Here is a 27,767-nt window from a genome sequence, read left to right on the forward strand (position 1 = left end):
TAATTAATAAAATAATAAAATCTATTCTAATAATTCTAAATAAAATATAACTAAATAATAAAATAATAAAATCTATTCTAACAATTCTAAGTAAAATATAACTAAATAATAAAACAATAAAATCTATTCTAACAATTCTAAATAAAATATAACTAAATAATAAAAAAGAACACATTGATCTCGAAAATCCGGTGCAGCGGAGACGGTTCAAATTACATACCCGAAAATCGTTCGAAAAATATTTTCACAAGCCTGAGAGAACCGACTCGTCCTCGCAGGGAACTCCCTCGAGCGTTTCTCCTCTCGCGTTTCACTCGCTCTTCTTTCCTTTCGCCCGAGTGCAAGGTCAAGTGATCTTCGGAGAGTAATAACGCGCGAATCGTTGGGGACGCCACGGTGGACTTCCGGTGCCGCGTACGGCTGCCTCGTTCCTCGCCTTCTGGTTTACACAGGGTGGGGGACAGTACCACGTCCGGTCCATCCCCCCACTTTCAAGTACCATTCGAATCGTTCATGGCGTCCTATAGGCATGGTGTATCTCTGCGGAACCGAACAGTCTCAGGTGGACCTCGTGTTCGTCTAGTCGCCACTTTCTTTCTTTTTTTTTTTTCCATCTCACGCGCGTTTTCACTGATTTACACATACACTCTCACAGAAACAATGTGACAATCAATCGTGAATGATTAATCGATAAATAATTAACTCTCGCAACATTGAGATTCTCGGTGAACGAGTTCAAAGCGAGAGTCGGCAAATCAATCAGTCGTATATTCCCACCAGTTGTTTCTTGCCAATTGAAAAAGTGAATTCGAAGGGAATATTTATACTTTTCGTCTCTCGCCAACCCTTTGTGATCGATGAAAGAAACGTGCACGATCAACGAATGGATCATTCACCTCTGTGAATCGACGGAAAGAACAAAACGTCGCCCAAAGGGACCATTCGCATCAAAGAAAATGTCGTTCCTTCAAATCAATTCCATTCAGCTCTAATTAATTCATCAGATCGACTCGCTCGCTTTAGATCTTTCGTCTCTGCGTCGCCACGAGTGCATCCGCTATAGTTTTGAACGGAAAATGGGCCGGAAAACGACCGTGAAGAGAGGCTAGACCAAGCCACGAGCCACGAAAGCACCTCGAGGGTTTCCCAGGGGTTCACGGAGCTGATTCTATGACCTTGGGTCCGCATGTTCACAGACAATCCCTCGTATTTCTCGCTGTCGAGCGGGACGGTGACGACGTCGCCGTCGACGACGCCTACGTCGACAACGAGCGTCGCGTTCTCGCCACCGTCGAAAGGATCGACAGGGTTGACCGCCCTGTTTCGCCGACGTCCCTGCAAAATGGGCACCACCTCGTCGGCCAGCGTGCTCTCAACGTCCACGACGAGCACTCTGATCCCACACGAGAACAACAGAAGCAGCACCTCGGGCGCGTCCACGCCCACGGAAGAGAAGATGCCGATGCTGTCGAGAAACGGGACCGGCCACAGCCCTCACGCAGCCTCTGTCAACCAGAGGAGGAGCTTCAGAAATCTCTTCAGATCCGTCAGCGCGAACGCGGACAACGAAAGGACGCAGCAGTTCTTGAAGGGAGATCCGCGACCTTCGGACGTTGCGCCACCCTCGCCGTATCTGCCCCGGTTGGTAAACTCTCTCCAGTTTCCGTTTCTCTTTCGTTTTTAATCTCTTGGCGAACAATTCTTGGAAAACTCGTTGAAAAATTTCTCTCAAGAATGGCAAAATTTTTCATTAATTCGTTGTCTTCGGTTGTCTTCGGACGTTCGAAGTGGGCGGGTTTTAGATTTTTTGATAGTCAGTTTGGAAAATGGTTCGATCGAACTCGAAATGTTACATTTGGGTAGTTTGAACCTTCGTCGTCGAAATAATAATCTTGTATTTTTAATATTCTCTGTATTTAATATTCAAGTTTTTCTCAACGTGTTTTCTAAGATCTGAATATTGATCAAAGGGTACAAATAGTAGAATAATTTTATAGGATATAAACAATAATAATAATTATATATAATGGAAAGTTTCTAATACTCTTTCCTCACGAGACAATACGAAAAGATTAAAATTCTGTGAGTTATTGTTAAATTTCTTATTGTTATTGCTGAAAACAACAAATACAGAAAATCTTTATTAAAGTGATAAAATAATGTTTGATGTTTGGTAATTTGAACTTTCGTCTTTAAAAAAAATTTATTGTATTAAAATTTATTGTATTTTTAATGTTAAATGATATTTTAAAGTTTTTCTCAACGTGTTTTCTAGGATCTGAATATTGATCAAAGGGTACAAATGGTAGAATAATTTTATAGGATATAAACAATAATAATAATTATATATAATGGAAAGTTTCTAATACTCTTTCCTCACGAGACAATACGAAAAGATTGAAATTCTATGAGTTATTGTTAAATTTCTTATTGTTATTGCTGAAAACAACAAATACGGAAAATCTTTATTAAAGTAATAAAATAATGTTTGATGTTTGGTAGTTTGAACTTCCGTCGTTAAAATTTATTGTATTTTTAATGTTAAATGATATTTCAAAGTTTTTCTCAACGTGTTTTCTAGGATCTGAATATTGATCGAAGGGTATAAATAGTTGAATAATTTTATAGAATATAAACAATAATAATAATTATATATAATGGAAAGTTTCTAATACTCTTTCCGCACGATACAATACGAAAAAATTAAAATTCTGTAAGTTATTGCTAAATGTCTTATTGTTATTGCTGAAAACAACAAATACAGAAAATCTTTATTATAGTGATAAAATAATGTTTGATGTTTGGTAGTTTGAGCTTTCGTCGTTAAAATTTATTGTATTTTTAATGTTAAATGATATTTCAAAGTTTTTCCCAACGTGTTTTCTAGGATCTGAATATTGATCAAAGGGTACAAATAGTAGAATAATTTTATAGGATATAAACAATAATAATAATTATATATAATGGAAAGTTTCTAATACTCTTTCCTCACGATACAATACGAAAAGATTAAAATTCTGTAAGTTATTGCTAAATTTCTTATTGTTATTGCTGAAAACAACAAATACAGAAAATCTTTATTAAAGTGATAAAATAATGTTTGATGTTTGGTAATTTGAACTTTCGTCTTTAAAAAAAATTTATTGTATTAAAATTTATTGTATTTTTAATGTTAAATGATATTTTAAAGTTTTTCTCAACGTGTTTTCTAGGATCTGAATATTGATCAAAGGGTACAAATGGTAGAATAATTTTATAGGATATAAACAATAATAATAATTATATATAATGGAAAGTTTCTAATACTCTTTCCTCACGATACAATACGAAAAGATTAAAATTCTGTAAGTTATTGCTAAATTTCTTATTGTTATTGCTGAAAACAACAAATACAGAAAATCTTTATTAAAGTGATAAAATAATGTTTGATGTTTGGTAATTTGAACTTTCGTCTTTAAAAAAAATTTATTGTATTAAAATTTATTGTATTTTTAATGTTAAATGATATTTCAAAGTTTTTCTCAACGTGTTTTCTAGAATCTGAATATTGATCGTAGGGTATAAATAGTTGAATAATTTTATAGAATATAAACAATAATAATAATTATATATAGTGTAAAGTTTCTAATACTCTTTCCTCACGATACAATACGAAAACATTAAAATTCTATGAGTTATTGTTAAATTTCTTATTGTTATTGCTGAAAACAACAAATACAGAAAATCTTTGTTAAACTTTGAGTATAGAAGTGTGAGAGCACGAGGTACATGACGTATTGTTTTCCACAGATCGCACTCGCATTCTGAAAACGACAAAAGGCATCCAGGTCGAAGTAGAGCAGTGCTGAAATCCGCCAGCGAACTTCTGTCCAATGACATGGTGTATTGCGGATTGGCCAGAGATAATCACGATCGTCACGACGATGACGGCGATGACGACGATCGAGATTCGAACGAAGTCTTCGTTGGTGTTGACGATGCTAGGTCGGTAATGAAATCAAGCGAGAATAATATAAACATAACATGAATGTACAATTTAAAAAAAATCCACAGTTGTCTGTTAAATCTAATTACTAGGTCAGTAATAAAATCAAGAGAGAAAAATGTAAATTTCACGTCGATGATGCTAGGTTGGTAATTCAAATGAAAATAATATAATGAATAATAATATAAATAATAATTCAAACGAGAATAATGCAAACGTAACATTAATGTATAATAAAAAAATATCCAATCTATTAAACCTAATAAATCTATTAAATCTATTAAACCTAGGTCAACAATGAAATCAAGTGAGAAAAAAAATTAATTTAGCCTACAAAAAATATATATAAAAATCCGCAGTTCATTAATTAATGTCGGTGTAACTGTCACTTATTTCTTCAATTTATTTCAGGTACTACAATCTCTCGTCCACGTTGCCAGCAGCAGGATCAGCAACAGCTAGTCGAAGGAGACACTCGATCAGCACCTTCATAGGCAAAGATCGAGGCCCCTCGAGCAAAGACGTCCCCAAAAGACAACCGCAAAATCCCACAGTTCTCGTCGAGCCTAATACAATGGCTCCGCCAGCGCCTGTAGATACCGTAGATGGTGTTGTCCAAGCGGAAGACCGGAAGCCGAGGTCTTGCAGCAGATCCAGACGTAGAAGGCATCGCAGTTCTTCGAGCAGGGGTGAGTAGACGAATCAGCAACGATCGAGGGACAATCGAGGAGCTTTCTGAGAAGAGGACTCGTGAAACGAAATTTTTTCAATTGATGAAAATTGAAGGAAAGTTGTTAATTTACGGAAGAGCAGGTTTCTTTGGCGTTTAATGAGTCACTGATACTAAAGAAAGTACTTTCACAATGAACGTTGTTGTTTATTTAGGAAATTTGCATTTACATGTAGTGCCATATTCACCAAGGAAGCACAGGATTCTTTCTTCAGAAAACTTCTCAATTTTGAAAATGGACATTTTGAAATTCGTGAAATACACGTTTCGACAATTAAGATTTTGATGTCTGGAAGACTATGAAGATGTAGCCAAATTACGCGTAGCTTTAAAAGCGATTTACGAATTAATTCAAAGAATCTTCAATCACTCTACCAAAGAACCAGAGAGAGAAATTATCGCAACGATAAACAATCTAACTGATTTTAAAAATTACTCTCCTCTCGAGTCTTTAAATATTAAGATAATATTACGATCACTCGTGATACGAGCAGAGTCCTTTATCCCTCAAACAATAGTCATCGATCGAAGAGAAATCGAGCGATTAAGAGTCCCTCGAGAATCCATACGCCACGATAGAATATTATCTCATGTCAAAGATCTCTTCCATTTATTGCCATTTCGATTTGACCGAAACCACATTGATGTATTAATAAACGAGCCAACGAGACTTAATTGGCTGATTAAGAGAGCATGGAATCACATGAACTCTCTTTCTTTTGAATCTCACGAGCGAATATTCGGCGATTCCTTTCTTTCTTGCCGATCAATCGCGACGTGGCGATTATGGTCGGCACTCGAACCAAGGAGAGACCCGTGGCTCGTTCCCACGGGGCCAAATTTCGCTTTGTACGCGCCCGCATGCTCGTTCGAATCACGTACAAAAGCCTCGTTGTGAATTCGAACCGATGAGATGCGAGCGTTCGACCACGATCTTCCCTGTCGAATTCGAGTTTAATCGTCGTGTTTACCATTAAAGAAGATCTGAATCTCGTACAAACCATTAGATACCATTGAATCTGAATCTCTGAAAGCTTTCTGAAACTGTAGTTTTGGAAGAAATTGGTCAGATTTGGAATGAACTTGATTATTGTATTAAAAAAGAGTTTTATCTGAGACAGTCTGAGAGATAATTAGATACCTACGTAGTAGGAAGAATATCGATACAATTTTCTGAAAAGAGAAGTAAGATAGATGAGAACTTAATTATTGTGTACAAGTGGAACTAGCATTTTGTCTAAGATAGTTCTTTCAGTACTACAGTGCATCAGATAATTAGATAGTAAGGAAGAGGAGTCGATACAATTTTCTGAGAAGATAAGTAAGATAGGTTTGGGTTAGGTTGAATGAAGAAATTGAAAATTGATTACTGTATTAAAGAAGATTTGGTACTCAGGTGACCAATGGTTGTTTAGATTCTCAACAATTCTTAATAGTAAAGTTAATTCTTATGGAACAATTTAATTCTTAATAATTAAGTACACAAATACTCAAGTAGTATGTAAATAGGTGAATACGTAGAGTGAATTTTTTATATTCTTAATCAAATCGAGCAATCATGTTCCTCGAAAATTTTCCTAATGTGAAAATTATTTTCTTAGCCCAAATTAGATAAAATCAATCAAAAAATAGTCTTTCAAGTGTTGTTCGAAGAAACGTAAAATTATAATAAATTTGTTTGTTTTTTTCTGCTGTTGAAAGGTGAGAAATTAATTAAGTTGGATCAATTTCCAAGAAATTCTTTACACGCTTCTCAACTTCTCTTCTTTTTTAAGAAACACAAACAGCGAGAAGTCAACGTTCAAATCAATACGACGAATTAATTATTAAATTATATCACTGACCTATTCTTCTTTTATTAATATTAACACTCTGGCTTGGCCACAAAAATTTCAATTTTACATTGTTTAACTTTGAGATTTTTAATTTTGATTTGATTGCCAAAGGAAACATAAAATAGAAAATGGAACTGAACATCTTAAACTCTTATATGTATATATGATATAATGATACAGTATATATAGTAGTATATAATAATACAAACAGTGTATATATATATAATATAATAATACAGTATACATAGTAATATATAATAATACAAACTATTATAATCATCTATAACCGCACGACGTCACTCAAAGGTTCAAAATCACAAGTACTCTAGACTGAAAATTTTAAGAATCGTTAAACACTGCATTTATTCCCATTCCCATAATCGTGCACATTCATTTTTACTTTATATTTTCTTTCAACGTCGATCGAAACCACCCCCGAAAAATTGCCAGATTCCTCGTGGAATCCCAATTAGAAATCGCGGCCTTAAAGGATATCCGGTGATCTTTGATCGGCTCGGAGAGATAATCTTCGTCTCTGGACGAAGACGTGCTTGGTCTCCGGAAGCCTAATACTCTTAGTATTCTTCGAACGAGCTACCCGTTTCCCGATCTGTGACCCGACCGAGCCACCCGAAACGCAGCTGACGAATTGTAAAATTTACGGCTATACGTGATCCATCGATCGCGGAACGATTCCACGTGATCGGGCCGCGACTCTCATGTCGTCCACGTGTCTCACGTGTTCCATTGTTGCTATTTAATTAGCCACGGGACCTTCCGGCTCGGTCGACGAATTCGAAGCGTGTACGAGCTTCAAACGGAATGTTGATCGTGAGTTTTAATAATTTTAAAAATAGAGCTTTAAAAATAGATAATTATTGTGAATATTTTGTATATATATTGTATTTTTGTTTATATTGTATTCTGCGCAAATTTGCATTTAACACTAGATTTTCTTTCGCTTTATAGTTGCTTAAAAGATATCGAGTATCTTTTTCAAAAATTATTATTGATTTCTCAGTTCAGACAGAAACGTAATTGTACAAATCTATTTATTTTAGTTATGACGCTTTTATTTATTTACATGTGTGTATGTAAATTGTCACATGATTGTCGCTTCTATTTGTGATCGTCTATCTCTATATATATTTTAGAATAATTAAAATGAGATGAATTTCACTAACAATGAATTTTACGTGACATAGGTGACTAGATTTATAACATTATGAAACGAGAAATACGCCTTCGTTGTATTTTATTGTCATATAATGTTTTATCAAAATCAAGTGCTTTGTCCAAGTAAACAAGACATGAAAGTTTCGCATGATAGACAACCCAGAAAGGAGAAAATTGTTTTACGGTTTGTAGAAACTATACTTCGAATATTTCCTACAAATGGATAAAAATCCTCAGAGTACAGATTATAGATAACTGTTTCAAGGTAGAGGTTGATAGAAAATGCGATTGTAATTTCACTGTTGTAACAGAAATATCGAAATTCACTGAGAGTCTGAATAAGAAACTGTAGGGAAAGATTCGAGAAGGATCTCGCGAACCGTCCTCCGCTTCTGTTTTCAATTAAAGCCGGAAATGAAGCGTGGATATCCGCGCAGGCCAGACTTCGAGAATCCTCGATTCCGCCAGTTACATCGCAGACACCGAAAAAATATTTAAAGATTTAGATTCGCCTAAGCCCGCAGGGAACAAAATCATTAACTTATTTTCAACGTTTAAACTAGAAACTTTTAAACTTACAATTGAAATGGCGTCGACTTAAATTTATTATTTTTGCATTTCTCAAATAAATTTCTCAGTCTAACAGTGAAAATTCACTTTAGAATAAAAAAAAAAAAAAAACAGAAAACAAAAAAATATAAAATGTTTCAATTAAAAATCGGAGCAAGACAGAAAATAATTTCTTAATTCTTTCAATAAATTTACACTTACACGTCTGTTCTGCGATACAAAATTTTTATATTGTATTTCTAATATCTTATATTTTTATTTTATATTATATTTCTAATATTTTATATTTTTATTTTATATTATATTTCTAATATCTTATATTTTTATTTTATATTATATTTCTAATATTTTATATTTTTATTTTATATTATATTTCTAATATTTTATATTTCTATTTTATATTATATTTCTAATATTTTATACTTTTATTTTATATCATATTTAAACTATTTTATATTTTTATTTTATATCACATTTAAAATATTTTCTATTTTTATTTTATATCATATTTAAAATATTTCATATTTTTATTTCATATTATATTTCTACTAATAACTTTTCCATTCTTATCAATGAAAATATCATCTCCCGATGAATAACTTTCCGACATCTCTAACGAATAATTGGTACCAAAGCAATCCAACAACCGGCGAATCAAATCTCGGACGGACGAACAATCAGAGGAGCAACGTCTCTGTTTAACATCGACAGTAACGAGATTGTCGTTCTCCCCGGGCGAACCGGAAGTTTTCGTTCACTTGTTGAGACTGTCACGTCGTTCGAGCGCCTGTGCATGTGCGTGTGCACGAGCCAGTGTCGAAAGGATACACTCCACTTTATGCCAGACTTTTTCACGACGCGGCACGCTACGTAGCTGGCAGGATAAACTGTGTGTGCACGGGCACGACGAAAGAACCGGTGCATCCGGTTCTGCGGAACCACGCCACGTTGCATCCGGACGAGACGTTGTCGTGACACCCTGTGTCCCCGGGTGTCGTTAAAACAAACCGTGCCGGCCCAAGCCAACGCTGATTCGTATTCCAGCTTTACAACGCGACCTGTCGCGCTTCCGTTTCGACATCGACATCTTTCCACAGTGATAAATTACCAACCGGCGAGAACATGTGTACGCTGCACGTATCGATGTCGATATCGGGGCGTTGTTTCACCACGTCGCGGCTTGTAGACTGATAGTTTTCGTTTCCTTTTGTTATATGGGATATATGCTGCTCGCAAAAATTAGGGGGATATTTCAAAATGAATATGAAAGCGATTGATGATGATGATTTTTTTTTTTTTTTTATTATTATTGAACGAGCAAACGACGTAACATTTTCTGATGTTCTTGAAAGTTTAATAAAAAGAAGTCAAACGCTCCTTTTTTTTATCGCTTCATACTCATTTTGAAATATCTCCTAATTTTGGTGAGCAGTGTGTATATGTATACGAAGGTGACACAAGGTGTTTTCAGGAGGAAAGGAAATTTTGTTGATTAAAGAAACAACGCAGTTTAAAGTAACACGCTTCTTCGTCAACGTGCATTTGTTCGCGATAAGATGGAACAAAATAGTCATAATGTGAAGATTGTACAGGTTCTGTATAACGTGACATTTTATGAGAAAAATTGGCACAAGAAACAGATGAGTGTTTTACAGGCACATTTTTTACAGGTTGAAGAATAATAATTGAGAGTGTAATGTCTTTCAAAGGTTTTAGAGTGATTGGAAGTTTTGCTTCATTCGTTGAAAAAGAAAATGTTATGGTTATTAGTCATACATGATTTGAAAATGGTTGAGAATGATGTAATGTAAAAAAATATCTCTGCTGAAGATCTTGAGAAATAGGAAAGAAAATATTGTGGTTGACTCGATTGCACTTGTGAAAAACGTGGAAGTATGAAAATACGTAATACGTAATAAAAAATATATAAAATAATATATTATAAAATACATAAAATATCTTATAAAATATATAAAATAATATATTATAAAATATGTATTATATATAAAATATATAAAACATATATTATAAAATATGTATTATATATAAAATATATAAAATAATATATTATAAAATATATAAAATAATATATCATAAAATATATAAAATAATATATTATAAAATATATATTATATATAAAATATATAAAATATCTAAAATACAGTACAGGCGACAAAAGTCTTTCTTTTCACAGAAATATAAATCTATATGAATTGCAAAAGTAAAATCCGCAATCTTCTGACAAAAACAGTGGAGATGTTAATGCAAATACTTCTTACGTACTTTCAATAATTCTCTGCCTCTTTGCATCTTCAGATTGCCCACAAAATTTATATAAAAATCCGTCAACTGTTAATAACTGTTCCATGTTATTGACGAAACTAAATATACGATTCATCCACCAAAGAATTAACCCTTCTTTCTTTCCGCTTCTCGCAAGCAAGTTTTCAGTTTCTTTTCATAATTCGTGCACAATTCGTATCGTTTGTAGACGATCAGAAAATACGTGGCCGGCTGTTCCCGCCGACGCGGAGATGCAGAATAATAATTAACTGTTTCTCGTAACGAGGCTCGTTCGATGGCATGTTAAGCAGACAATAGTGCAGGTCGCGATGGATCTGTCTGCAAGATGCCGGTCAATAACCGTGAAATTAAGCATTCCACCGGCACATGCCTCTCTCCATCCGCGTGTATATTTACCGGTTATACTTCCTGGTGTCGGCCGTGCACGATTTCCGGTCCCACCCTTGCTCGAACTTCGTTTCCGGACGAACGCAGCCGCTCGATTTCCTTCCTCCCTTGATTGCCCTGTTCGATCTTCATTCGACAACCGCCGTTCGCGTGTTACACGTGTCGTTATTGTTTCGAAATTGATGCACAGCGTGATACGCCTGTTAATTTCTTTTCTCCTCTTCGTTTCTTAGGCAGCTGACATTTCTTCGTCTGTGAAGTTGATGTTTTGGAAAGCGTGTACATACTTCGAAAATTCTAGACAAAAAGAATTTGATCAATTCTATATATATGTATATATATATATATATATTTATATATACTCCTTTTGTCCACAATATATACATATATATTTGTTGTTTGTTAATGCAATTATATGAAATTGTAGGAGGCTAGAAATGTAAAATAAATTTTGAAATATGAAAAACAAAAGCTATTGGAAATGTTGGAGATTCAGAGGATGAATTTATATACATAGTGTTGATGCAATTGTATGAAATTGTAGGAGACTAGGAATGCAAATTTTGAAATGTGAGAAACAAAAAATAATATAATATTATATTGTAATATAATATCATGGAAATTTTGGAGATGTAGAAAATAAATTTGGAAATACAAGAAGTTGAGTGATCGTAGAAGATCGAAGTAAAAGAATTGAGAATGTCGAAGATCGGGACTATAAGAATTTGAAAATATAAGAAACAAACAGCGTAGAAGGTTAGAAATAAAAAAAAAAAATTAATTCATAAGGAACGTAAGATAAAAGTTCGAATAAATATTAAAAATAAATACTAAATAAATACCCTGAATTATTATCAGCTCAATAACATCAGTGTACTGTAAAGATATTTTTTACCTCACAATACACATCGCCAAGGACGAAAAAAGAAATTCATGTTATCTCTGATAGAAAACCAACTAGGTATATTATCTCATTATTGTTTGATCGTTAACCTCAGCTACACCGGACAGACTGAAAGTCAAAGGAAGTTATCTTCCGTCTTTTTGCATCGTCCCGTTCTAGAAAAAAAGAAAAGAAGGAAACGAAAAAAGAGGTAAAGGTAGAATTCTTCCTTTCGAACGTAATTATTCTTAATTATCCGTCGGTCGTCCTTCGACATCATTAATCGCGGTAATTTGACCGGTTAACGAGCACAACCACTTGATTCACCGTAGCAAAATTGCAAATTACGCTCTCTGTGGTTCGACCAATTTCCCCGAGTTACTTCCATCTGATTTGTTTCTCTAACAAAGGAAATTTATTGATATACAGCCGGAAACTGGCCAAACATCCGGAACGAAAGCAACGTGGATCACTCCTTATCGAGTGATCGGACCCAGTGTCTTCCACTTTTCGATAATATACAGCGAAGAGCATAATTAGACCAAGAAACGGTGAAAAACGATGATAATTTAAACTGACTAATTAGCTTGTAAAAGAGAATCATACAACGATCCAGTATGATCTTATTTTAAAGTGTAAAGCTTCTGTCAGTATTTTGTATTAATTTTTTCTCAAAGATGACGTTGCGTCATTAGGATACTCTTTCGCCGAAAATTCGCAAAATTCAGACAGTGTTTCTGAGAACGATGAAAATTTTTTCCACGACTGGATCCACCGACTGTTTTCCCTTTGAGCGATACAATTTTTTTTTTTTCTTCATCATTTCGAACTTTGAATATTAGGCAGAAATTTGAGAAATCCATAAACGTTCAAAGTTTGATAAAATGATGGGAAAAAAATCGTATAGTAAGTTTTATAGAAGTCATTACAAAGAAGAGAGCTCAATCTTCGAAATTACGATGGATCCAGTCGAAAATTACTTTTTCTTTTTTTAAAGAACTTAAATTTGTCAAAGTAGAGCATTTTACGCTTCAAAATGAGATAGATTGATCTTCTGATCAATGGATCTTTTACGAAGTTATGTCAATTTAAATCATTCACAATTTCTCGTCAATTACTGATCCAACTATGCTCTTCATCGTAAGTGTTACACCACAAGTTGACACTGAAATTTGAAATTTATGAATGAGAAAGGAATCAGAATTTGTTGAAGTGTTGTCTTTTTGGGAAGGAAAGGAAGGAATTTGTCTTACAATTAGGAATTTTTTTCCTAGGACTTACAATTAATTAAAGAAGAATGGAAAGAGAAAGAGAAGTAGAAAGAAAGGGAAAGAAGAAAAGAGAAATGAACGAATGGAAGAATAAAAAGAAGAAGAAAAGAAATGAATGACGTTGTCATATATTTCTCACGTCATTGACATTAAAGTTGAAGTAGAAACGATCTATTGCCATCTTTCTACCAAATACAATAAAACACGTGAAAATTTCAGTGAAAATAATAACGACGAACAACGATTAAATTGCTTTCAGTTCGAATTAAAAATATTTTACAATTGTACAAAAAACCTTGTACCTTGTTTTACAATTTTACAAGAAAAATTTTACATATTTTACAGAAAAAAAAAGAATATATTTTTACTATGAAAGAAAATAGATCCCTCGCGAATTCACGTACAGGTTCAACGTATACTCCTTTGGATCCTCATTCCACGAGAAAGCGCCGACTTTGATCATATTACTCGAACGAAAATTATCTCGAGGAAACTGGAGTTCTTGTTCAACAATCGGAAAATCTCCGAGATTTCAGCTCAGTCACTCGGTCCCTTTCAAGAACACTCTTCCTCCTCCTCCTCCTCCTCCTCCTCCAACGGACAATGAAGAAAGAACCTCTCTTTGTAATTTATCCTCTGAAAGCGAGAACGCGAATAAAAGGAAATAAAATTCGAACGTCTGGATCCCCTCTAAAACGCGGCAATTATTTTCGTCAGTCGCCGCGTATCGAATTATGAAATCCCTACTGCGCCCTTAATAGACGGCCACGAACCTTTCAAACGAGGGTTAATTAAAACCGGGGAAAAGAAAGAAAGGTGAAAGGGAAGAACGATAGGGAATGGAGGGGACGCGAGGAGACGATTTCGAAGCCGGATTTTGATTCGCGCCGTGAGTGATCATCAAGTGACTAAACGAACTCTGATTGGTCAATACGCGATGTCCGGCAAACTGCGATTTATTCGGCGAACCGGAAGTACCGCAAGTTGCTCCTCTGTCGATAACTCTCGCACGAATGTCGGCTGCGCGCGAATCATTTGCACGACGTTTCGAACAACGCTCGGCTATCAATCGGTGGATCGTGTCGAGGAGGCGATTAAATTGTACGAAATGAAGAGAAAGGGAGAGTGACTTCATTTTGCGGCCAGATCGAATAAATTGTTTTCTATTTCAATCGAATTTCGTGAGAATTTTAACTCTCGACTCGGTGAAAGGTTCACAGAAGTTTTCGATAAAATTACTTGGTTTTGGAATTTTTGATTCAATTTTATTATTAATTATTTGTAATATTATTATAATAGTAATAATATTAATAATAATACTAATTATTAATTATTTGTAATATTATAATATTAATAATAATAAATATTAGTAATAATATTAATTATTAATTATTTATAATATTATTAATATTATTATTATAATATTATAATATTAATAATAATAAATATTAGTAATAATATTAATTATTAATTATTTATAATATTATTAATTATTAATTATTTATAATATTATTAATTATTAATTATTTATAATATTATTATTATTATATTATAATATTATTAAGTAATAGTAATAATATTAATTGTTAATTATTAATTATTTATAATATTATTATAAGTAATAGTAATAATATTAATAGTAATAGTAATAATATTAATTGTTAATTATTTATAATATTATTATAATAGTAATAATATTAATTGTTAATTATTTATAATATTATTATAATACTAATAATATTAAAAATAATGAATATTAGTAATAATATTAATTATTAATTATTGGTAATAATAATCTAACGTAAGTTACTATAAAGTAAGTGTCAGCATTAGCGTGTTTCTATTTGTAGAAACTTAAATTATACAGAGGAGCTTATAAAAATAAAAAGAACGTATTTTTTATTAACAAAGTTACTTTAAAAGTCCTTTGTATCATTATTCATTTTACAAGTCCTTTTGCAATTTATTTCAAATTTATTGCAACGCGCAAATGGGACAATACTCATTGATACGGACAATAATCCCAGTCACCTATTATTACTTAAAAATTAAACGTTGTACTCTACGTTTGTTCGAAATCAAATTACGAACTATTGCGGGTAAATTGTTTTGCAACTGAACAAACTTGTTATCAACGTAACTGCAAGTTACAGAGGAAACCATCAGTAGGAGGGAAATGTCGACGAATCGACGGGAATGAACTGTGGAACGGAAGTCGGCGAAACTTGTTTCCGTGACGGTGCAGAGCGATTTAGCGACAATCGCCGGTAAATGTCGCTGGCTGAAACAACCAGCCGACCCCTTGGTCCAACGGCGTTAAGTCCCGTTTCTATTTCTGTTTTCACAGCCGCCCTTCTATTATTTTTATCCGGCCGGCGGCCGCTTATTTTCGTGTTTCATATGCATTTTCCACGGTGCATCGACATTCACCACTCGTTCTACACCCATAGCCGCTCTTCTTCTGTATTTTTTACGTCATCCGTGGAGAGAGAGAGAGAGAGAGAGAGAGAGAGAGAGAGAGAGGAAAAAAAAAAGAAAGGAAATTGCCGCGAATTTTACACCAATCGTCCCTTAGAAGCCCCGTGCTTTGAAGTTTCACGAAATTATATTTCCCGAGCTTAATGATCTCGCTTTAACTTTACCGCGACATTCGCTGCGGCGCATATGGATAACTAAAAAGTGAGAAGCTCCTTCAATTTTAATTGCCTCGACACTCTAGGAAAATTGGCAGCGACTGCGTGGAAATATTAAAATTAATTCCCCCGTTTCGATTTTACTGCTAGATTTACTTACGTCGATTATTGGGTCGACTGAAAATGAGAAGTTTCTCTTCAGCTTTAATTTCTTCGACGCTCGAGGAAAATTGATAGTGAGTTTATTGACGTTTATATGAAAAATTAATCTCTCGTTTCAATTATACCGCTCGATTATTGGGCGATTGAAAATGAGAAGTTTCTTCAGCTTTAATTTCTTCGACGCTCGAGGAAAATTGATAGCGAGTTTATTGACGTTTATATGGAAATATTAAAATTAATCTCGCGTTTCAATTTTATTGGAAGATTCTCTGAACAAAGAGTTTCTTTTGGTTTTGCGACTAAATTTCGTGTCTTCGTGGATGTAATTCGTGTAAAATTGCAAGATTAATTAAGCAACGTGTTAACTATTATTTTTATTTATTTTAATTAATTATTTATTATTTTATTTATTTTAATTAATTAATATTATTATACAAAAGAACACGCATAATAATAATCTTGTTCGTAATCTTGGAAATATTACAGTACAATATTTCCTACGAGACTATGTTCAATTGATTTCATAATTTTTTTTTTCAATATTAGTATATCAATGATTTGTTAATCACGATCAATAATTTTTATCAATATAATTGGATCTTTTAAGATTTCAATGGTTACAGAAGAATATAACTTTTCGTTTCCGAAACGTTGTAACATTATGCCATTTGAGATTTACAAAATTTTACTACCAAATATTATCATAAAATCATAGGATCAACTTACTTTGCATTTTCAACAGCACGTTTCACTCTGTCGAATGCTTTACGAAGGGTTTTCAAAGGCTCGAATTTGAGATTGAAATTAGTATCCGGTGATTCAGTGAATTTCCAATGAATTTATTAGACATCCTAGACTACTACCTTGAAGCGATTTTGTCGAAGTGGAGGAAGATCTCATCTTCAGATATGATAAATCCGTGCCATCTTGTTTGCTCTTTCAGGCCCAGAAAAAGAAGATATGGGTCTGCCGCGATAGGAAAAGGCTATTTATTTTGAGGGACGTTCTCGTATATCTTCCGATGTATCTCACACTTTATCCTCCTCCACCGTGTTTCGTATATCAGACAGAAAAAAAAACTGACGTTACGAGTCCATGAAATTTCACATCTCTCATATTCCATTTATTTTGTTCAAATTTATTATTTAATTTATTCGTATAATTTATTCTTTCGAATATTTCATTTATCTCCGATTTCATTTAAACTCTACATTTCCTTCTTTCCGCGAGTATTTCTCGCGATAGAAAAAAATTTCTCTGTATTTATTCATTAAATAAATTTTTATTTGAAGTGAAATAGAATTTCTTGCATTCGACGTCTCTGGAAAATTATTCTGCAATAAAATGGAAGTAGGTACCCACTGTTTTCTTTCAAAACGCGATCCTTTCTTTTTCTCCTAAAAAAAAAAAATCTTCTCTTTCGGTTAGATCGCCAGTGTCAATGAAATAATATTCTTTCCACGTGACAGGAAAGATAAACGGAGGAGAAATTCAGATAAGTTTGAACGAATTCAACTCGACAGAGCGTCGAGCTGAAACGAGGATTTGCATGTTTAACGAATCGACGTAATCGAATGATCCCAGGCTGTCCCTTTGTTTCCGTAATGAGTGGACCGCCTACGAAGATCATGACTCGGAAAGTTCCGAGCTCGTTAAGCTGCCCAGTCTTGAAAGTTCGGGAATAACCAGACACACCTCTTCGAGCCTCGATAAATTTATGCCACAATTTTCCGTCAGTGTGTTCCCTCGCGTAGAAAAGTATATTCAAGCTCTGGGATAATAAATCGTGAACGATGATGGGAAAGTCTACACCGCGGAATAATTATAGTCTCTCGTGCAATCGATATCAAATTACTTGTTAGTTTGTAGAAATTAAAAACAACGAACTTATTATTGGATACTGTTAACGTTTCGTGCTTGTACGATTATAATTTTCTGTTACATCTAGCGCTTTCCGTTTAATGATCAATTCTTGGAACGTAAAAGTGGAATTATTAATGGAGTAATAATGATCTAGCATTTCTAATAATAACCCAGCAATTATTGAATTGTTCAGTTGCAGAATTACGAGGCTACTGTTAGCCATTTTATTTTACAATCGTTGCTTTTCATATATATATATGAATATATTTATTATATATTTTATATATATATTATTTATATTTATATTTATTATATATTTTATATATATATTATTTATATTTATATTTATTATATATATTATATATATATTATTTATATTTATATTTATTGTATATATTATATATATTATTTATATTTATATTTATTATATATATTATATATATTATTTATATTTGTATTTATTATATATTATATTTATTTATATTTATATTTATTATATATTATATTTATTTATATTTATTACATATATTTATTTATATTTATATTTATTATATATTATATTTATTTATATTTATTATATATTATATTTATTTATATTTATTACATATATTTATTATATATTATATTTATTTATATTTATTACATATATTTATTATATATTATATTTATTTATAACTATATGACATCGTATACGGACCATATCAATATTAGTCGCCACGTTACGAGTCTCATATATATATGACCTATATGTGTGTGTGTGTGTGTGTATATATATATATATATATATATATAGAATTTATTTAAGATCGACGAATCGACAAAGAAATATAATAGGACCAGATGTCGTCGGGAACGAGCAGATAATTATTGATTGATCGCTGCCAATTAAATCAATCAGAGAGTACTATTTGTTCCCGTCGCTCTAGATCTATCAGAGACAGAAATAAATTTCATACAATCGCAGAGCTCGCGTTGAACAGAAAATATGCCTGAAATACTTCAGATACTGAATTTTTGTTTATTAACTCATTCGAGTTAATATTCAATTTCATCTTATGAGACTTTTTTTTTATTTTCAAGAATAGAACAAAGTTTTCGATAGTTATTTAATTTTCACTTCCATTCTAGACAATGGAAAGTATCGGGAAGAAGAAATTTATGGGAAATTGAAAAGGAAAAAAAAAAAAAAAAGAAAACGCCGTAAGAAGCGAAGCATCTGTCGTATAGTATAGTGTAGTATAACATAATATAGCATAGCGTATCGTATAATGTATAGTGTATAGTGTATAGGAGGAGTAAAACATTATAGTCCTATAGTAGGGTTCTGAAGTAAAACGTATGGGAAACTAAAGAAATAAAGAATATAATATACTATATAAATGTACACTTACACAAGAGTAATACAATGCAAACGTAATCATTGTTGTACAACATTGTTTATAACAATTAACGTTACGTATCAGAGGTCTCCAAAAGCCTATTTTTATACAGTTATTAATTACGTTCAGTTATAAGAATATAATTCCGTACGATCCTGCACCTTACCTTCGCGTTATTTTTCTTTTCCCTTCGCCTAAATTCAATCCCCTCGATACGATTACTGTCTGACCCAATGTGCTACTACCTACTCGCTGAACAAATTATCCTTCCCATAAACACCCGACGCTTTCTACCAAGATCGTTTCTGCTATCAATCTCAACCCGATGCCTGTTAATTCTTCACCTCGACGCCGCAACAAAACGTATACTCGCCACGATGTGCTCGTAACGTAGCGTGGTACAGCTTGTTATGCGCGACACGCGCAACAAGACGCCGCGAAGCCGTGCTCCGGGACGCTTAAAGACTCGTATCCTCGGCTCGAACGGCCCGCACGCTCTCTCTTCCCGGCTGTTTCCTTAATTGGAGAGGCCCAATTTCTCAGTTAGGGGGTTACGCGAGGGTCAAGCGGCGGCCGTAAACGGATTACTATCGCGTTTAGTCTGTCAAATAAAATATTCGTCCGGGCAGCCGTCGTTTTGTTCGGCGCGCATTAAATGCCCGTCAAATTATAATCGAGCCCGAGATAGTGGAGGAGGGGCGCGTTTATCTAAGTTCAAAGTAACAAGCGAAGGCTTGTCCTAGATGTTTCTTGCGTCGAGGGGAAAGAGAGAAAGAAAAAAAAAAAAAAAAAAAGAAACAGGCGACTCTGAGGAAGCTCCACGCTCTCTCGAGAGGGGCTAACTTCTTGTGTTACATCGAACAGTTGGCGATAGATAGATTAGATTGGAGAGAGATCGGAGTAATTCTCATTCGCACATTCGATTTCTTCGTGGCGATGGGTCGAGGGTGAATTTGTTTTTCGAAGAATTTCACGACGAAAATGCTTTTTGAACAGAATCACATGTTACAAGACAGAAGTTGCAATTTGATGATAAAACAGGTGTAATTTTGTAAATTGTAGAAATCAAAATCGATCTTTCTTTTTTTAATATCACGAACGAATCGACAAAGTTGAAGAAAATTGGCCCTTTGTTATTTAGATTATAAAATATTTAGTTATATCATTATTATTTGGTTATATTGGTTAAATTAGTTCCGATGTTCGAAACTATTGGTGACACAGATAAATTGTATTTTTAATTGATGACAGAGATGAATCGTATTTTAAAGAGATAGCCTATTATTCCCGCCGCGATAATACCTGGAACCAATGATTTCCCCGTTCCTTGTTATTCCATGGACACACATCAGGCGACCTGTTCGCTCGTTTTCTATGGAAGGAAACGCTTTCCAACGGAAGCAATATACTGTAATTAATGTTCTTTAAAAACCTGCCGGAATGTTTCTAAAACGAAACTCTTATCTTTACGATGATTTCATTACGTCTTCCTTTGTACCTCTCTCTCTCTCTCTCTCTCTCTCTCTCTGTTTCTCTCTCTCGAAACGATCCTTTATTACTACTTCCTGCCTCAACTAAACGTTTCCAAATTGAACGAACTTTACTTTAAAATTTACACCACAAAGATTTCTCCAGTTAATTCTCTCGCCTCTTTAAAAATTTCTCTTTCTTTCTCCCCAAAACAAGTTTCCACCGTGTACCTCTGCAACGTTCGCTCGAAATTTATCGGAGCAAAGGCGAGGAGATTGACTATTGCGTCAATGGAGAACAGCCAACTCGTGGCGAAGTTGCTTCGTGCGAAGAAAAAACGCAGCAGCACGTCGTAGAACCTCCTAGCAGACGGTTGCGCAGCGGCAGCGGAAATAGGAGCGTGTAAAAGGGAGCCGCCTAAACGCGACTTGCTGGAATTTCGATTTCTCTGTGAATGGACGCCCTGTTCAAGGTTTTTCGTCGAGAAAATCGCTGGCGATCGTGGCTCAACTCTCCACATGTACGGGCTCTTTGTGTCTCGGTGTCAAGCGCTCCGTGAAGAACTTAATTTGAGGGAAAAGAAGGAAATTAGAGAGGGAGAAGCGAGGGAAGAGGGTACCTGCACTTAAGCGATACTGTTAAAAGTGGCGTGCAACGATAAAGGTGATTCAGCGATAAAGGAATTTTTTATGAATTTCCGTAGAACTTTTTTTGCTCCTTGACAACAAAATTATTGTCGTTGAAACTGCAGTATATTTCGTGAAAGATATATTCGGATAGACGAGATCATTAATTAGACCTATATATATATATATATATATATATATGAGTATTTCATATATCTCCCAATTTGCATAGTTTCGCACTCAACATTTATTATACAAAATGAATTCTCGTGTTCCACGTCCAGTAAGAAAATCTAGCAATGATTCACAAGAATGTTCACGTTCGCGATTATCGTTCGTCTGCCTACTTCTGTCTAGAGTTACGACATATTTACTTAGGACTGGGGAGTTTGCGCGTTCTCTTATCTCGTGCCTCGAACGATAGCGAAAACGCATCGGCGTGCAACAATTGCCTACTTTAAATAGTACGCGAGTTTCGTTCGAGAGTCGCCTTGCTAAAAGACGTCCAGGAATGCTCGCGCGATTCTTCCTTAATTAACTCAATTAGCGTTTAATTAAACCACCCCGAAGTCGACATAGCGCGATCGCTATCCGGCTCTCATTTTCGAGAGGCGTCGATCTTTCTTCTCGTCTAATAGTCGAGATAGCTACTCGCCGTTCGTAACTTCGATTAATTACACGATAACAATCGCTCTTAAAAGAAGAAGAACAAACAAAAACATCGCGTCCAGTGTGTAATCTCGCGCGTGAACATGGTTAAGAGATAAGTTAGGAAACTGACCATTATTCTCCTGTTATCGCGTATCGTGTATCGTGCTCGTTTAACTCTTAATGAGAAATGATTCGTTTTGCTCTTGCGCGTAATGTAAATCGTACCATACGCATCTGGAGTTACTTCTCGTGATTCTCATAAAATTGACGAAATTGTTATAACTCGACCACTGTGTTTCCTTTTCCCTTTTCATTTTCCTTTCGTCTATTTTCCACTTGCAGAATATTTACATTTTTTTTTTTTTTTTTTTTTTTTAATAGAAAAGAATTTTAACAGAATAATAGCGATCGGTCTTCGGGGGTCTTCGATTACAATTATCGACAATCGTGAGACGACCACGTGTAATCGCGAGATATTTGAAACGCGGCGTCTGCGCAGATCCATGCGCAGCGGGCGACGCATGCGCGGAACGGCGCAGTTCCCCGAATCAGCGCGTCTCCCGAATCAACCCTCGAGATGATATTCAGTGACGAGGCGCGCCGCGCTCCAGCCGGACGTTGTTTTTTTCTTCCGTTATTGTTTTCTCGTCCCTCTCGCCGATATCTCCGTCCTCCCTCTTTCTTCTCCGATTTTTATTACATTTCCCCGTATCGGAAGCCATTGGTATTCCGCGTCGAGCGATCTCGTCGCGGTGACGTGCGGAAATTCGTGCAACCACGAAGGCGACGCGTGTTATTCAGCGGGGTGCAAAAATGACCAGCGCCGTGTGTTAGCATTGAAAAATTCCTAGCCACGACGAGATTGATAATCGCGCGAGACGCCGCACAACGTTGGAAAAATGAAGATCAAGGAGGAGAACCATTACGCGAAACGAAGCATGGAGTATTTTGGTAACGTTACTTTTATTGTTTATATTATCTCTTCGATTCGTTCATTATTACTATACATTAATATAATATAATTATGTATAAGTTAGTGTAATATAATATAATATAAGTTGTAATATAATATAATTATATTATACATTAATTATGAAACATCAATAGAGGTGCATTGATGTTACGAAATTTCGTTTCGAGGGAAATTCCTCGCAGCCATAACTGATCCACTCCATTGTTTACAAATGTGCCCCAGTGTTCCATATATCGTTTAAGGGCGCGTTTAAAAAGCGTCGAAAAATCATCGCGCGCAACAATGGCCTCGATTAAAAATTCTAATGAACCGTTGTGACGTTGTCGTCGCGTCAATGCGACGATGAAGAATGTACGGACGAACGCATCGATCGCTAATCGATCTCATCGTTGATCGAAAGTGCGTGTACAAGGTGTTCTGAAAGGTTTGTGTTTATTAAGTTTCGCCGCACGAAATGCATTTTTACTTTTCCGGTATTACTTGATAAATTAAAATATTGCTTTTGGTATATTCATTGATTTATTGATTTATTTATTGGTAATTTATTTGTCACTTATCAGAGCACCTTAACGTTAATTACCAAGGATTTCTTCAAGCGGTCTTACAGATTTTCTAAGGAGATTACACGCAAACAAGAAATTTTTTTTTTTTTTTTCGTGGAATGAATGGTAGATGAAGAAAGGAACAAGGAACGAACGGGGGATGAAATCTGGGAATCCGATGGTGATTATTTATAACGCGTCCTTCGAGAATTCCTCGGCGAAGATAATTTCGTGCATTCGAAAGCACGTTGTCCTCCTGATGCGCAGGATACGCAGTATATGCTAATCGTATGCGGGGACCGGTGCACTGCGCCGAATACAAATGGCAGCCAACTGCCACCATCTTTGCGCCGCTCTACCCTCTTCTTCTTCTTCTACACCGTGCCATCGTTTCTTCTACTGTTGTGCCGTTTGACAGGCTTCAACGGAGGATCTCTCTGATTAAATTATCAACAGATTTCATTCAATATATATTATTTTCATATTCCGCCCCGTATATATATATATATATTATTTTCATATTCCTCCCCGTGGAATTTCTCTATTTCCAATTTTACTCTTCTTTCGTTTAACGAAATGTTACAATACTCGATTGATGTCCAATTGATACGTATTTTATAAAATAAGTATATAATAATAAATAAATGTTAAAGTAATATAGAGACAAACGTATTTTATAAAATAAGTATATAATAATAAATAAATGTTAAAGTAATATTTTACAATATTATATATTATCAAAATATGTAATATCGTATTACGATAATACGATATTACATAATATTATATAATAATTTTCCAATATACTTACAAGTATATGTATATATATATATATATATATACACGACAATTCTTACTGAATTTTCTTCTCTTTTTTTAACGAAAGGTATTCTCTCATAGAGAAGTAGATTTAATATTCCTATAAAAAAAAGAAGAAAGGAAAGGACATATGCTTCATGACAGAATTTTGTCTCAATCCGAAACAAACGAAGACACAGGGCACATCTACTTAACTATTCTACTCTCGCCTGTCATAATTATAGGCATCATCTGATTTCTGAGTCCGTACGTGAAAACAATGACGCGAACGTCGATCATTGGTGGGGGAAACAGTTCGAATTCGACGGTGGTCATTCCACGTATCGGAATCCTTTCGAACCGATCAGTCGTCAACGATAAATCGAACGTGGTGTTCGTTCGATCCGATCCTCCGAGCGTGATTCTCCTCTCTTCTGTTTCTCTTTCGCTTATTCCATCATCGACGGAAATGAAAGTGAACGCGAATCGGTGGTAGATCGTCGGTGAATATTTATTAGCGGTGGTGAAGCGACACGCGCGCGAGAAAAGGGACCGAGTGAAAGAAGAAATGGCCGAGAAGTTTGTCCTGCAGAAAAATATGGCGAACACGTGCGAAACGCCGCGATCGCGGCGACGAAACCGGCCGACTTTCTTAGATTTGTCCAACATCACGCGTGAGTCGTCTCGTTCTCCTCGCAATTTATTATCCGCATTATATCCCGGCCCGGTCTCCCTCTTTTTGTACCCCGAAGCAAAGAGTTCCGTGATTTAGATAGTAAAGAATTGCAACGAGATGAGAAGTTTGGAAAATTTCTTCTCTCTGGCAGGTTTCGATGCTGTATTCGACACCTAATAACATAAACGATGGATCTCGGTTTTAGAAAAAGAGAAAAGAAAAAAATTCGCACGAAATTCTAATTAATGTACATCTTGTATATATAGACTCGTAACAGTTACTACAGGAGATTGTGTTTGACGGGAGAGATGTCGACTATCTCGCAATCAGTTCTGAGAAATAGGATTAAATAGGAACGAAGCGTATCGTGAAGTGAAGTAAAAATTAAACGTAGGCGGATGGGGTAGATCAGAGATCTCGAGGAACGAGAATAGTCTTCTGTCCGTTTGGGCAGAAGTATATTTAAGAGGTGCATTAAGGGGTCCGATAAAGTTTCTTTTTCCGTTTGATGTTCTTCGTCGTGCATCAACTTGCTATAACAGTTGTAATAATCAACAGGATCGATGTCTTATTAAGTTCTGCTTGTTCTTACAAATTCCTGATGAAGAATTAGAAACTTGATGCAAAAACCACTATTTTATTTACCACCATATACATAATTATGTATGATTATATTTATGAAATATCTTAAATTAATTATAATAAATATAATAATATATAATATAATTGTAATAATAAAAGTATATAAATACTATAGTATATATATATAATTATAATAAATATAATAATATATAATATAATTGTAATAATAAAAGTATATAAATACTACAGTATATATATATATAATTATTTATGTATACATGTAATTACATATACTATAATAAATATAATTAATTTATTTAATTAAATTAATATTTTATATAATATTATATTTGTTATATATATAATATATATATTATTTTATTTTCTATTTTATATATCACATTATAATATATATTATTATTTATATAATATTAGTATTTTATAATATAGAACGATAAGGGCAGACACCAAAGATTTAACGAGAGAATCTTTGTATCTTAAATAAAATAAATTTGCAACACACTGTGAAAACGAACAGTAAGATACCTATGCATGTGGAAAGAAAAATTTCAATAGAGTTTTAAAATTTTGTTGACTTGCTGAGAGGAAGAACAGAGAGAAGAATTTATTGGACATCGTTTCGAGATCTCGATGATATTACAGTGGCATGATATTTGCCGAAAACATCCGTTATAGCGCTTCCTGTCGTGTAGGCCAGGATCGTGTTACGAAGAGCGCGCATAACGGCCCGCAACTTTAATCGTTTGCGACTATTAATTCGGTAGAAGGCCGGATACGCCGAAAACGGAAGCCACGCGCGTCACGTAGCAGACGCAATAGCCGCCAACATGGCGATCACGAAACCTAAGAACGCGAAGGAAAATTTTCCAATCGTCAGATGTTTTCATAACTTCGAAAAAGCGGGCCCTTCGCCCGCTTCTATTATTATAAAACAAATAACTAACATCTGTTCAATATCAGTTATCACGAGAAACAAAATAAAAAAGCTACATAAAAATTTATCTTAATTTAGCGATAACTGTTGAAAAGTCTGTAAATTTTAACAATATCCGTGATAGCCGAGGAGAAAATTCTTCTTTTTCTTTCGACACAAAAGACACGGTTCAGTCCGTGAAGTCACGGCGAAGAAAATTGATGTTCGCTTGTACTTTGATGAAACGATTGATTTCACAAGAACTCCAACTATTCACGTGAAAACGTTTACCATCGAAAAGTCTATAAATTTCGACATCTGCGAAGAAAATTCTCAGAAGAAATAGGAAATCTTATTTCCATCAAAGTCTTTCTTCGTTTTCTTTTTTTTTTTTTTTTTCTTCTTCTTTCAAGAGGAAGAGTAAAGCACGGAGAGGTTCGATACGACGACGAAGGTTGACGTTGGCGCGTCACATTATGCGTTCAGGATGGAAACCACGTGTTACGAACACGGAAACGAACCCTTTGCACCGGCTATGGTGTTCTTCTATTCTTAACAGCGCGTTTATTTGTCCGCGGTTTTCAGGGAAAACGGTGCGCGCACAGAGGAACGGGGAGAAAATGAAAGTTTACCCCGTGTCCGGTTATTTTCAGAGTCGCCCTAGCGGGGCTATGAAGCTTCCCATTCACCCATAACTCTACCATCGTTCACGCATCTTTATTATTACGCTTCGAGAATACCCTATATTCAAACTAATAATTTCATTTCGTTGTGGTATCCTCAAAAGGCTATCCGTTCCGTTGATCGAAAATATCGGGGAATTAATAAAGCGAACGTCTGCTACCTTTACGACGAATAGAAAAAGATTTTATCGTGTCACAAAAAATATTCTGCCACGAGATTCGTTCAAACGAATTTGTTTGAGCCTGCGATATAATCTTAACTTGCGACTACTATTCTATTGTATATATGTATATATACATATAAAATTTCATGGGAAAATTTATATTTATAAAAAATATTTTATGCTTATAAAAATTTGAAAAGCTATATGTTTATAAAAAAATCTACCTTACTATATTTTACTATATTTAAAAACTATAATTATAAAAATTTAAAAAGCTTTATATTAAACTAAATTTATAAAAATTTGAAAAGTTTTATATTTATAAAAAACCTACCTCGCTATGTTTTACTATATTTAAAAACTAATTATACTTAGAAACTAATATACTTTGTTTAAAAACTATACTTAGAAACTAATATACTATATTTAAAAACTATACCTAGAAACTAATATACTTTATTTAAAAACTATACTTAGAAACTAATATACT

The 27,767-nt window shown here is 34.4% G+C and overlaps 1 protein-coding gene across 3 annotated transcripts in view; it reads left to right on the forward strand.

Moving 5' to 3' along the window:
- LOC122535128 overlaps nt 1-27,767 on the forward strand; it is a 52,925-nt gene that overhangs the window by 14,745 nt on the left and 10,413 nt on the right. For all 3 annotated transcript variants that reach the window (XM_043666364.1, XM_043666362.1, XM_043666363.1), the window contains exons 3-5: nt 1,197-1,641; nt 3,790-3,984; nt 4,397-4,674. In XM_043666364.1, the coding sequence (XP_043522299.1) occupies nt 1,197-1,641; nt 3,790-3,984; nt 4,397-4,674 (918 nt within the window). The remainder of the gene's footprint in view (nt 1-1,196; nt 1,642-3,789; nt 3,985-4,396; nt 4,675-27,767) is intronic.

Source organism: Frieseomelitta varia, unplaced genomic scaffold (genome assembly GCF_011392965.1).
Source record: "Frieseomelitta varia isolate USP_RPSP 00005682 unplaced genomic scaffold, Fvar_1.2 scaffold_676, whole genome shotgun sequence".
NCBI lineage: Eukaryota > Metazoa > Arthropoda > Insecta > Hymenoptera > Apidae > Frieseomelitta > Frieseomelitta varia.